This window comes from Antennarius striatus, chromosome 5 (assembly GCF_040054535.1).
Source record: "Antennarius striatus isolate MH-2024 chromosome 5, ASM4005453v1, whole genome shotgun sequence".
Lineage (NCBI taxonomy): Eukaryota > Metazoa > Chordata > Actinopteri > Lophiiformes > Antennariidae > Antennarius > Antennarius striatus.
Window position 1 is genome coordinate 12,390,220 of NC_090780.1, and position 13,157 is coordinate 12,403,376.

Sequence of the window (13,157 nt, forward strand, 5' to 3'; positions counted from 1 at the left end):
ACTTCGCGACTTATTACCCTCACAAGATATTGTGAAGATATTTTTGAAAAAAGCCATTTTTGTATCTTTCATGCACAAATATGAGAATTTGTATGGTTTAAAAAGTATGGCATTTACTCATTTTACTCATCGGTATTCATGGATTCATTCATAGGACCTACGACCGGAAGTGTAAGGTAGGAATGTTTTTGACGACCACCCGTCGATTCTTGATGACGTATTTGTGGGCGGTTTATGTTGTCCATTGTGTTTAGAGCTCTTTTCTACACGTAGTTCGTGAATGGAGACTGCATTATCGTTAGATATGCGTTCCCATCTTTGGGTCATGGACTGGAAAACGTCTTAATTATCAATCTTCTGTGTACAAATGCAAAAATGAACAAAGGGTGGCTGGAGCTCGAGAGCGATCCAGGTGAGGACTCAACACAGCTAACTCACGTTAGCCTCCACATAAAGTCTTACCAAAGCATCTTTGTTTATCAACGAAAGAAAGTCAAAAGAAAGATAAGGACATGGTCAACGTTACATTTCAGTTTGTATCGTGCTCAGAAATTGAGTAGCGACTTAAAGGGCGAAATATGAACTGTGATGCCCCTGATAAAAAGACTACACTGGTCTTACTTTTCTTTTCTGTTGTATTTTAGGGCTGTTCACTTTGCTAGTGGAAGATTTTGGTGAGTACTTCATATAGAGTAAATAAATATGTTTATTTAGTGAAAGGTCAACACATATATATCCTACTCACGTTGAAGTCACGGACATGATGGAAGAAATGTTCCGTATGTATTTGTGAATTCTATAGGCATCAAAGGTGTCCAAGTGGAGGAAATATATGACCTTCAAAGCAGATGTCAAAGGTACGAAACTTGTAGCCAATTTTGATGCAATTCTGTTTTATTGAGCAGTGTCCAAGCATAGTCCAATAACTTTTTTTTAATTATATATGAAAAACAAAATTACAAATAAAGAACACAGCTTTGGAAGCAAGTCAATTTTAACATTAAATAAATTAGCAATAAATAATCTTTTAAGTCATTTAATTAATGACAGATGTACAAGAAGAGTGCAAGTGTTTTGTAAACATTGTGGGTGATTTCTCATTATTTCTCTGCTCCACATTGCTGGTTTTAAGGTTGACTGGTCATGACTAATGTTATGATTTTTGTTTTTTTATATATGAAATTTTCCCATGTGTACTTTTAAAGATATACGCTAGAATGTAAAAACCGACTCAGGAGCTAGACATTGTAATTATTTTCTTTCCATTGACTGAAACGTGGTAAGGAATTTCCAACACATAGCTTTAATATCTATGGTAAAAAGTGGGTTTGAAGGTATTGAATGAGAACAATTACCAGTAGGAATCGTGTATGAAAACATCAATTAAAAAAATCACGATGCATGCTTAGTTAGCCTAAAAACAAACAAGTGCTAGTCATAATGAAATATGTCACCTACAAGAGCAAACTGTGGATTTCAGTTTTCAATAGGTTTATTAAATCAAGCCAGTAAACTGTTAGATTCCACCATTTTGTCAAGAAGCAAAAAGTCAAAGGAAGATATTTTTTGGCTCAGGTGCTTTTAAATGACTTGTCTTGTGATGTAACTGTTGAGTATGCAGTGCTGCATACAGTGCTGTGTTGACATATTTTTTTTCTTGCTTATTTTTGGTTTTTAACAACAGATTGTGACACCATTTTAATTTTTTCAGTCCTGTCTATGGGTTCATCTTCTTGTTCAAGTGGATCGAAGAACGTCGATCCAGGAGGAAGGTTAACACTCTGGTGGATGAGACCTCTGTCATTGATGAGGAAATTGTAAATGATATGTTCTTTGCTCATCAGGTAAATGTTTATGTGATAATACATGTTGGCAGTTATTGAAGTAATTTCTGTTATGTTGAAGGTCCCATATTATACTCTTTTTAATCAATTCTACACAGCTGTTAGATGTCCAACTATACTGTATTCAAAATGTATTGCCTGAATCTGATCGGTGGTCTTTAACTTCAGCTGTCTCAAAGTCGCTCAAATGAGGTCTACTGAGAACAAACTGTTTCTGTGCCTGCACCATTAAATGCTAATGAACTCCATCTCCCAACACCTACCTTGCCTTTTAAACACCCCTCTCACAGTGAGGATAGGGCTAACGTAGCATGGGCTAATATTTACAAACTTCACCTCAGGGAAGAGTGTCCCCTTATCCGAGGAGAGGGGAGTGTTCTTGTACAGACGGGGCTGGTCTATGCCAATCACTCCTTTTGTTATATCACAACAGGAGTCTAATCAGCCTGTTTGAGCACCGTTTTTCCAGTGGGTGGGTTTCAGAGTTGATGCAGAACCCGTTTGTTTTTATTATTCTAGGAGTTGGTAGGCACAAGGAGAACCAGTGTATACATGTAAAGAACAAAAAAACTTGTTTTTCATGGGACCTTTCTTTCATTCATTTGATAACAGCTTCTTAAGCATCTTCCTCTTCCTTCTTTCTTCTTACTTTAACTCCACTCAAAACACAAGAGCCTGATTTTTCATGTTTTGTATGAATATATACTGTATACAAATGTCATGCTGTAACCTAGACTTTTGCTTATTCCGTCTTTTTTTTTCTTTAAATCCAGCTGATACCAAATTCCTGCGCTACCCATGCTTTACTGAGTGTGCTTCTGAACTGCAGTGGTGTTGAACTCGGCACAACTCTTAGTCGTATGAAGGCTTTCACAAAAGGCTTTAGTCCAGAGGTAAGCTTTCCACACTCACCCATAAGTTCTTACTCGTCATGTTGTGTTTAACTTTTGATTTTTATGTATCTGTTAGAGTAAAGGTTACGCAATAGGGAATGCCCCGGAGCTTGCCAGAGCACATAACAGTCATGCCAGGTAGTCTGTGATTACTTTTTAAATTTCAGATTGTTCTGATTTTGTGCAAATCTTAAATGTTTTTTGACTATATTGTGGAAGATATCAGGCTTTGTGCATCCATCAGTCTCTGAAGCTCTCTTCCTGTGTTTCTATGGAGACCGGAGCCCAGACACCTGCCTGAGAAACAGAATGGGATCAGTGCTGTGCGGACCATGGAAGCCTTTCACTTTGTTAGTTATGTGCCCATCAAAGACCGCCTCTTTGAACTTGATGGACTCAAAGCCTATCCCATTGACCATGGTATGAAATTAAACTGATCAAAGTCCTATTTTTGCAACTCAAATTTTTTGCTTTTTTGGTGTCTTAATTTGATTTTATTGTTATTTTAAGACACTTAAATGACATATGTAGCTTGAGGTCAGGTGTGGCCTCCTTTCTTATTGATTAAAACAAAAGGAAACTAGGATTTTTGCTTTCAAGGACATCAAACATTGTCTATAACCATATTATGTAGCTGTTAACAACTAATATTTATGGGTATGCTACTTACATAGCAAATATGTCATTTTGTCGTAGGGCCCTGGGGAGAGGAGGAGGAATGGACAGATAAAGCTCGGCGGGTTATCATGGAGAGGATTGGGCTGGCTACTGCCGGGTGAGTCCTGAGCAAGGAGAGCATTAACTGTTTTAAACACACACACACACACACACATGCACACAAACACACACACACACACACACACACACACCCTCAAGGCTTCATTCTCATGCTGCTGCTGTACTACTTTTCAGTGAACCATACCATGACATTCGCTTCAACCTGATGGCAGTGGTGCCTGACCGTAGGATGAAGTATGAGTCCAAACTTGAAATTCTAAAGAGGAACCGACAGACTGTTCTGGAGGGTCTACAGAAGGTTAGAAACTGCCACCAGTTTCATCATTTGCTAAATACTTTGTGTCAGAGGAGTTGGTCGAGTGTTTCTGTGGGTGTTAAACTGCAGCGCTGCAAAATGAACATTCATCATGTGATACATGGAAACATACTGCAGACTGATGAGAAACCTGTAAAGTAATTATATATTTTATTTTACTGAAACATTAATAGTCATAATAATATCATTTAGAAGTGAATACATACACAAATGTGAACACCCTCTTTCTAGAGGCGAGCAGCCCACGTTTTTTGTCTTACTGTAGGAATTGGTAAAACCATGTTCCTTATCAGTAATGTATTGTTCAAATGGGTTTACACAGATGCACACACACACACACACACACACACACACACACACACACACACACACACACACACACACACACACACACACACACACACACACACACACACACACACACACACACACTCAGACATACACAGAAAGACACCTGCATCACAGCTACCACAAAAAACTTCAAACCAGCAAAGGGCCATGACTGGTTCTTAAGTGGCAAATCCCCTTTAACTTTGAGCCTTCCGGCACAGACATTTAGAACCTGACAGCCGCTGCTAATGGCTGAGTAGCTTTTGACCACCATGATACAGCCCTGTTTGTTCTGATCTTCTAATGTGGTTAACTGTTTTTGTGTATGGGAGTGAATATCTTATGGAAAATCTTTTGTATGTTGTCTTAAGATGATCCGACTCACTCAGACTGAGCTTGTCCATGACAAGAAGGAGAAGGACTCTTCCTCTCCTGATGATAGTACTACTACAATGAAGAAAGAGGCAGAGGTCGAACCAGCTACAACCCAGGCGACTGAGCAGCCATCTTCAGGTAGTTCAGATGACGGATTTTCACAGTTTTTGTCTAAACAATATAAAAAAACAGGGGGACACCATTATCGTTAAGTTCACCATCTATGATAATTTCTTTTCCAGAGCATCACACAAACTACATTTAGCTTAATCAGACTTACAGTACTTAAATAAATTAAAGATGATCATATAATATGTGTAATAAAATGATTTAAGTTTGTAGGCGGCAGGGTGGTGTAGTGTGTAGAACTGTTGCCTCACAGCAAGAAAGTTCTGTGGCTTCCTCCCACCTCCAGAAACACACAGCTTGGGTGCATTGATCAAACTGTCCATAGGTGTGAGTGTGAGCGTATGTTGCTATTTGTCTTTCGTGTGGCAGACAAGGAACTGTAGACGAGACCATTGCGGTCGTCTTGTCTCTAAGAAAACGGATGGTTTTCTCCAGATAAATGATTTTAAGGTTAATCGAAGGATGGATCATCTTCTCCAAAGTATACAGTAACAGTAGTTGTAACTTAAAAGACAAACAGGATAGGTCATATACTGTACAGTATTTTCTGGACTATAAGATGCACTTGATTATAAGGTGCACCTTCAATGACTGGCCTATTTTGAACCTTTTTCTATACATAAGGCACACTGGATTATAAGGTGCATTGTTGGTTTTTGAGAAAATTAAAACGTTTTAGGTGCACCTTATAGTGCGGAAAATACTGTACTCATGATGTTTTGTTTTGGGGGTTTCAGGGGGAAATGTCACACATTTGGACTATAGGTTTTGTAGTCATAAACATTCTCTCTTGCTTATTGTAGATTCAGTGGATGAATCAGGAGTTCAGGCTAAAGATGGCACCGGCAACTCAGGCAACATTAAGATCATGGGCAAACCAGCAGCCCCTGCAGGAGGAGGTCCTCAGCAGGTCAACAGCTCAAACCCCATCGTCCAGCGCCTGCCTGCGTTCCTGGACAACCACAACTACGCCAAGTCTCCAATGCAGGTAAGATGAGAAACAAAGTGTGTACGTTCTCCCTCAGAAATGACCACTGCTTGATTTGTGTGTGTGTGTGTGTGTGTGTGTGTGTGTGTGTGTGTGTGTGTGTGTTTTCACACTTCCCTTATTTGTTTAAGACATTAAAAAATTTTGTTGGTTTTAAGTTGTACTTGGTCTCATTCAGGGTTTTGAAGGCACAACTCAAAAACTGGTGAATTTTATTTCATAAACCCTGATATGATCATATGTGATATTTTAGAAACTAAAGTATTTTCTTTAGATGTTCTTCATTTTGAGCAATCACACTCTTTTGCAAGATCTGTTGAATATATCTTTACCAATATGGCCCCTTTTGACAAAATGCAAATCTATTTCATGGCATTTGTTGTGTTTTCTTGTCTCCCACTTTAAACGCAGTTACAAAGTTAGCACTCTGAACTGTGGAAGAAATGCCATGGTTTTATTAAATTTCTCTAATTTACAGGAGGAGGAGGATCTTGCTGCTGGAGTTGCGCGCTCTCGAATGCCGGGACCCCCCCAACCCTCATATTCAGATGATGAAGATGACTATGAGGACGAGGAAGAGGAAGTAACAGGTTCCACAGGCACATCTAGCAGGTTGTTATAGGAATTACTAACTTAATGAAGAAAGCCTAATTCTGATGAGTTAGTGCTGCTTTTAGTGTTTAGTTATTAATTTTTGAATTTCCTATCCTTAGGTTTAGACGTAAGGTCAGTTTGCGTTCGCGAACGGGACGAGTTGGGACTGGAATGGAGAGCCAGATTGCACTCACGGTGTTGGCTGAGAAGCTGAAGAAAGAGGCCCAAAGGAAAGATGCCCTCAACACACCCATTTCTGTACGCACAGAAGGGCGCACTGGGGGCATTTGCATCACATCCGCTTCACAGCCTTCCCCAACTCCCAGCAACGAAAGTACCGACACAGCCTCTGAGATTGGCAGCGCTTTCAATTCCCCGCTGCGTTCACCCGCACGCTCTCAGGCTGCTACGCGCCCATCCAGTCCAGTTGCATCCCATCTGTCTCGTGTGCTGTTTGGAGAAGATGAGATGCTGAGGCTAGACTCCAGGCATAACCGAGCTGTTAGAGAACTGGGTCCCTCTGTCAGCTTAGCCTTGTTACACCTGCAGGAGGATGGAGTCATCTTTGCTCTCCCTCCATCTGGTGAGTAGAAACATCTTTTCTGTCGTCTATTGTATTTACATTTAATAAATATCTTGCGGTAAGCATTTTTAAGAACGCTCAAGTTATTGACCATTTAACAGACACTGATTTAATGATTGACTAAATCCTGATATCTTTGATAAATTTTTAAGTATCTTTTCGTCTTTTCAGTAGATTCAGCTGCTGATGGCACAAAACAGCCTTGTACGCATGAGAAAACAAAAGACAAAGAGGAAACGAGCCTCGTCGCAGGAGAAAAGGAAGGCGTGAATGAGGGAGATGAAGGCCCATCTGTGGAGGTGAAAGAGGAGGAGGGCAAATATGGAGCAGATTTGAGAGGTAGCAAGGAAAAGCCTATTGCGGTGGAAACCACTGCAGATAGCAGGCCCCCTGGGGATAAATACTCTCCCAAAGTAAGTCTGAGAGTTTTAGATTAGTGTGTAACTTGCTAAGTTTATCAGCCTGAAAGCATTTTATTACACACTAGTCTCACATTTACGCTTGTGCTGCCAATTAGGGAGCTGTTTTCAAAAGTTATGTCAGTTGTTCTCATTCTGTTTCCTGCAGGAGCTACTTGCACTACTAAAGTGTGTAGAGGCTGATATTGTCAATTATGAGGTTTATCTAAAGGAGGAAGTGGAGAAGAGGAAGAAATATAAAGTAGGTTTCATGAACAATCTAATATATCTGGTGAGACTGTTTTTAAATATCTGTTAATCAAACTGTTGTTGTCATTCAACCAGATTGATGACCAAAGGAGGACACATAATTATGATGAGTTCATCTGCACCTTTATATCAATGCTGGCACAAGAAGGTAAACCTTAAAATCTTCTTTTTCTTCTGTGTAATATGTCAGGTTATCTGGAGAGGATCATTACTGTTAAGGATTTTGCATTTAGTCACACTGAATATTTTTGTGCTGAATGCCTGTAAGAAGAAAAAACAAAACCATAAGTATATATTTAACCACCACACATATGCAAATTGAGTTAAAACTGAGCTAAAACATCTTTTTTTTTCATGGTATTTATGCATTTTGCTTCTTCAGTCATTCTGACTTGCACTCTTCTGCAGGCATGTTGGCCAGCCTTGTGGAGCAAAACATTTCTGTGCGTCGTCGGCAGGGAGTTAGCATCGGCCGATTACACAAACAAAGGAAGCCTGACCGCAGGAAACGCTCTCGACCTTACAAAGCCAAGCGGCAGTAATTACAATCATAACATCTGTACAGAAATTCTTCCTGTGAACACCTGCAATCAGAGAAAAAGAAACAGAGGCACTCATCCAACAGTTTCCTAAAGGCTGGATAGTGTTGTATTTTAGGCAGAGCCTTCTCTTTCTTTGGAAATTACCAATATGTTTTTTTAGTTCTTTGGTCATTTATGTATAAATGTGATACCATTTTAGCCTCAATGTAAATGTTGCTGTTTCTTGTGCCACTACTATTGACAGATTGTATATATGAAAAAAAGACAATGTCTCAATGCAGCATCTTGCTAAGTGTTACTTAAGACAGAAACAAATCAATATTTCCTCAGCTGAATCCATTTTCATGTTTTTATGATGCCAATGAAGTATTGAATGTTTTGACAATAGATAGCAACTTTTTTTTTATTTATCCACAACATTTCAGATATAATCCATTGGATAAGTCATTGTAGAACATAAAAAAACATCTTTTAGTCGTATTCTTCAAGGACAATTTTAAAGTTAAGAAGTCGTAGTAGAGCAAGTTATTTCCTTTCATTGGAAATGTCCAATGTATGTTTTTTGAGGGTCTGTTAATGGAACAACCTTGTTTTGTTTTGTTTTTTTACTGAAATTAATGTCAGAGTGAATGTTAAGTTGGATGTGTTCACTTGTGTATTTTGTACATATGTATGTGTTAATTGGCTCACCTGTACACTGATTCCAGTTGTCCACCGTGGTTGCTGATTCATTCTACAATAAAGACAATTAAAATTTCTTGCTACGATCATTTTTTTAATGACTGATGAGAAGACAATGTTTATCGTAGGATTATTAAGCTTTATAATGACTTGATTATACTGTGACTTATCTTACTGATTACTGTACACTAACTGTGACTGATTATACTGTATGTGATGTATGCCAGAACTGCACAAAAATTTTGTAAGCTTGTCCCTGTCGTTTTCCTGAGTTGACATGTTTTTCCAATTTTTATCCTACAGTCCAGAAACAGGCCTTTTCATGTGCAAATGAGAATGAAAGTGATTATCTCTAGATGTGAGGGCTCAGTGATGAGCAGGTGAACCCCTTTGAATTTTATTGTAGTGACCACTGGTGTACACTAGAGGGTGCAGTCGTTACAAGTACAGTAGTCACACCACTAAAAGTCACTTCCCTCTTTATGATGTTACTCTGATTCTCATTCATAATAAATTTGTCCTCAGTAGAAGGAGTGTGTTGTGGCCCCACGAGTGGGCTGAGGTGCAGCTGTATGTGTATTCAGACTAATAACTGGCGTCATTTCTGAGGGAGAACGTACACACTTTGTTTCTCATTTTACCTGCATTGGAGACTTAGCAGAATACCGCATTTGTAAATCTGGAATTTGAATTTGTAAATTTCCACCAAGCCACTTATGGCCCTGTGTTAAGTAAAACCGTATGTATCATTCAAAGTATGTAATCATGATTTCTTGCTGAATGAACCATGCTGTAGTGTTAGGTCACCATTGTTTATTAGAAAGACACGTTCAATAGCTGCAGTTGACGTCACCATACACAGAACATAATTAAAAATATTTATTTTTAAACTACTAAACAAACAATTTTAAACAATTTTATTAATGGTTGTCACAGCTTAAATGATTATTTATTTATTTGCGAAATATTTTATATCTACTCTAGCAGAAAATATTTTCAGAAACTTTAAATTATGTAATTGGGTATTGCATAAGTCAAGGAAACTGGCAAAAATTTAAATTCCGACAGCTATAATCAACAATTTTCCGACCTTTGTGTTTCAGTTATTTAAATTTTCAAACAGACTTCAGACAAATTTCCTGGGTTGGGAAGACGCGGACAGGGTCAACAACGTTCAAGAGGCGTTTGCGAGTGACTTTAAATTAACGAGCAGCGTGAACGCGCACGTTCTCGCTAAATGCGTCAGCGCGCTTCCCCACCCTCTCCGTCAGCGCGCGTGCTCTGTGCGGGATGCTGAATTGTAGGTGGTGATGGCGGAAGGGGAGCAGCGCTGAGTTCCATCTGACTTTTTACCACAGCTGTTGAAACAACTACAACATCGTTTATCTCCGTCGAGACCTATCCCGAGGCGATGGGGAACGAGGCCAGTATGGAAGGGGAGGGACAAGCGGGACAGGCCGGCCCCGCGGTCCCTGCAGCGGGGGCTTCGGCTTCCATTTCAGCACCACCGGACTCTGGACAGCTCATCAAGCCGAGCAACGGAGCGCCAGCCGGAGGAAGTGGGGCTGGACCCGGGCCGGGGATTAACAGGTAGCCGCGATAGCTAGGAAGGTTTTCCGCCAGACTGGGGAGAAATTGGAAAGGTTACACGACGACAAGGCGTTCATGACACATTTATAGTTTATGGTGAATAAATATATCAATCTATATATGTAGAAATTGACACATATACATATATAGGATCAACCGTATGAGTGACGACAGACTTGAATGTGCGCTCAATTATTTATATCAATAGCCTTGTCAACACGGTTCACTATCCCTTTGGAGACATTTTTGCGTTTCGGTAGCACCGCCCTGTTACTCAACGTCAATTTGGGCCTGAGACACGTTTAATATTCAACGCTAGAATCAATAATACGTAAACAGCCATCACACGCTTCACTAGGCATCTTCACGCCCGTTTTCTAGGTTTCTGTCCTGATGCATCAGTGGATAAATATTATGAATGAATGACCGACGGTGTTTTTTTTGTTGTTTTTTTTTAGCTCATTAGGAGGCAGTGTCAAGTAAATAGGAATACCTCGGGATAGACGGCACAAATATTAATGCCTCCGTAATCTCAGGTGATAAATGAATTAGAAATGGAAATGATGCAAAATGCACTTGGCTCGGATGGTTCCATTACACTCTGATTTTATGAGCCTACCTCGATATAAGAATCAGTAAATACTAAGTCATTTTGAGGAATCACCTTCCTCCTGATGAGGAGACTGGGTCCTGTTGACAGTGTTTCTGGATGGCAATCCTAGCAAGAGATAACACTAGCGTCATTTGTCAGCACAGGACTTGATCTCAGTCCAAATCAATATATGCAGCTGGTGGAGATTGTTTTTTCACCATCGTCAACTGCACACAAGAGGTTATTCCTTTTAGAAGAGTGGTGTTCCTTTTTCACAGGAAACCCAGACACTGAGCCAGGCACATTAAAAAAAACGTTATGACAAGCTTACACGAAATATTTCAATTATTGTAGCAGTTAGATATGAAAGCCTAATTGCTATCTTATAACAAGACAAATGTATTATTAACACTTACTGACATGCAGTAGCCTTTAGGTGTGTATGGTTGAGTGGAACAGTATTAGAATATACTGATTTGCTTCAATATCAGCATGTTTTGTGTCGAGACACTGTCTTGATTGTCTAAAACATTTATATCCATTTTAAACTAACAGTTGATATTCAAACATTTGTGTCAGTCAGTGATTAAATTGATTTAACAAACTTTCTTACAGTAAATCAATATATCACTATATCTTGAATGATAACTCCTCTATTGTGACACAAATAGTGACAAATCACCAGATCCCTGCTGATACACAGCTCTACTGTGGGGTAGGGATTACCCTTTCAACAAGATCTGATATTGCAGTAATTGCACATTTCAACAGTTGTAAGCATGAGTGCGCAAAAGCGGAAGCTCCACTGCATTTTGGATTTGCCTCGACAGCTTGCAGTCTGTATTATGAGCATTTTATCTTGTCATCTAAGAAGATGAATTAATTGTACAATCCATTATTCATGGCCAAGGTCTTTATCATTGACAGATTACATGATTTTTGCCATAAGGGATTCCAAGGTATGTTGGTGAGCTACAGACTTGCTGTGTCATGTTGTCTCCCAACCTTTCATGTTTAGTTGTGCCTATGGGTTTCTATGTGGGAAAAAGACTGACTGTTCATTCTGTGTATATTAGCTGTGGTGCAGGAATAAATTCCTATTAACACAAATATAATATTATTTGATTATCTGTTGATTTCTTCGTGGGATCTACCCAAAGGTTTGCCATGAAAAGAGAGAGAGAGAGAGAAAAAGAAAAACAAAAGGGAGAATCTCATGTAGCTGAACATCCTTAAGCTATTCTTAACATTTGAGGTGAATTTTTGCCTTAATATACTCTCCACAACGAACATGTGAGACCATGAGAAATAGTCAGATGGTGTCTCGAGTGAGACTTTAGATAAGAAGGCTTTTATCTTCATTAAAATGAGTTGCAGCATTTTATGAGTTTGCCTATTAATATGAATGGGGGCATAATATGCTATATATAACCACATACAGAAATGAGTTTCATGTAGGCATTTTTGCATAGAGTGTATTAGATTTTATTCAGCACTGTGAAAGAGATAGTTATGAGCTCACATATGCATTCATGAAGGTTTTGGAGCCACCCTGCCCAACACAGCACCACAGCAGGTGCTTTCTTCTCCAGTAGTAACAGTTTACAGACTCGGCTATCCAGTCCTGATGGCAATGACTGATAAGCATTCAGAATTAAAAGAAAAACTGAACTGTATTAAATGCAAGCGTATATTAATTAATTAATTCATTCATTCATTCATTCATTCATTCATTCATTCATTCATTCATTCATTCATTCATTCATTCATTCATTCATTCCGTTTATATCTTCTTTCCAGACATGTTATTACAACAGATTTCACTTTCATCAGTGTTGGAACATCAGCAACAACATCTGAAAAGAAAAAAAAGGGTTGACGGGTAGAAGCCATTGGCTTGTAAGGTTCCCGTCCCCTAAATCAACAACATCTTTCTCATTGCAGCACATTGTCAACCAATTCATACATTGCATGTCACAAATCAATTTGAATTATTTTATTCTGGTACATTGTTGTTTTAATCCGTCCATTTAGTCCAATAGACATGCATCTTTGCACACGTCTTTCTCAGTTCTTGAGAAGAGTTCAAATTTTGTTAATGTTCATTTTGTTATCCATTTCAAGGTTTGTTTCTGGACAATTTTATGATTTAAGCGCCGTTGGAATTTCTTGCTTTGTGTGGCTGAGATGATGTTGCTTTCTGTGCAATCACTGGCGTCAGCATCACGGTTTCTGGCCTTCACCTCCAAACGTTTTGCCCATTTGATGTTCTCCTTGAGCCAAGCATTGGACTG

General features: G+C 39.1%; 2 protein-coding genes across 3 annotated transcripts in view; both read left to right on the forward strand.

The window, feature by feature from the left end:
- The first annotated feature begins 233 nt into the window (after positions 1 to 233).
- Positions 234 to 8,757, forward strand: bap1 (BRCA1 associated deubiquitinase 1). Of its 2 annotated transcripts, none has more exons than XM_068315276.1 (17): positions 234 to 412; positions 645 to 674; positions 803 to 857; positions 1,712 to 1,844; positions 2,618 to 2,737; positions 2,814 to 2,875; positions 3,015 to 3,157; positions 3,434 to 3,512; positions 3,650 to 3,773; positions 4,493 to 4,634; positions 5,429 to 5,613; positions 6,092 to 6,225; positions 6,327 to 6,790; positions 6,962 to 7,203; positions 7,358 to 7,450; positions 7,534 to 7,606; positions 7,867 to 8,757. In XM_068315276.1, exons 1-17 carry the CDS (start codon positions 376 to 378, stop codon positions 7,998 to 8,000), a joined length of 2,250 nt encoding a protein of 749 aa, XP_068171377.1. In that variant the 5' UTR covers positions 234 to 375; the 3' UTR covers positions 8,001 to 8,757. The 2 variants fall into 2 exon arrangements, with proteins under 2 accessions (XP_068171377.1, XP_068171378.1); XM_068315277.1 differs by having other exon boundaries at positions 6,965 to 7,203.
- A 1,327-nt stretch (positions 8,758 to 10,084) lies between these two features.
- The window catches only part of bsnb (bassoon (presynaptic cytomatrix protein) b), a 64,811-nt gene continuing 61,738 nt past the window's right edge, over positions 10,085 to 13,157 (forward strand). The window contains exon 1 of the mRNA XM_068315385.1: positions 10,085 to 10,271. Coding sequence (XP_068171486.1) covers positions 10,093 to 10,271 — 179 coding nt within the window. The 5' untranslated portion in view covers positions 10,085 to 10,092. The remainder of the gene's footprint in view (positions 10,272 to 13,157) is intronic.

What these genes read in the sequence shown, in the direction of transcription:
- bap1 (XM_068315276.1), top strand. Translation starts at nt 376, where the DNA reads ATGAACAAAGGGTGGCTGGAGCTCGAGAGCGATCCAG. An exon ending in TTTGCTAGTGGAAGATTTTG is followed by an intron (nt 675 to 802) that starts GTGAGTACTTCA and finishes TGAATTCTATAG; the next exon opens with GCATCAAAGGTGTCCAAGTG. An exon ending in AGAAGAGGAAGAAATATAAA is followed by an intron (nt 7,451 to 7,533) that starts GTAGGTTTCATG and finishes TCATTCAACCAG; the next exon opens with ATTGATGACCAAAGGAGGAC.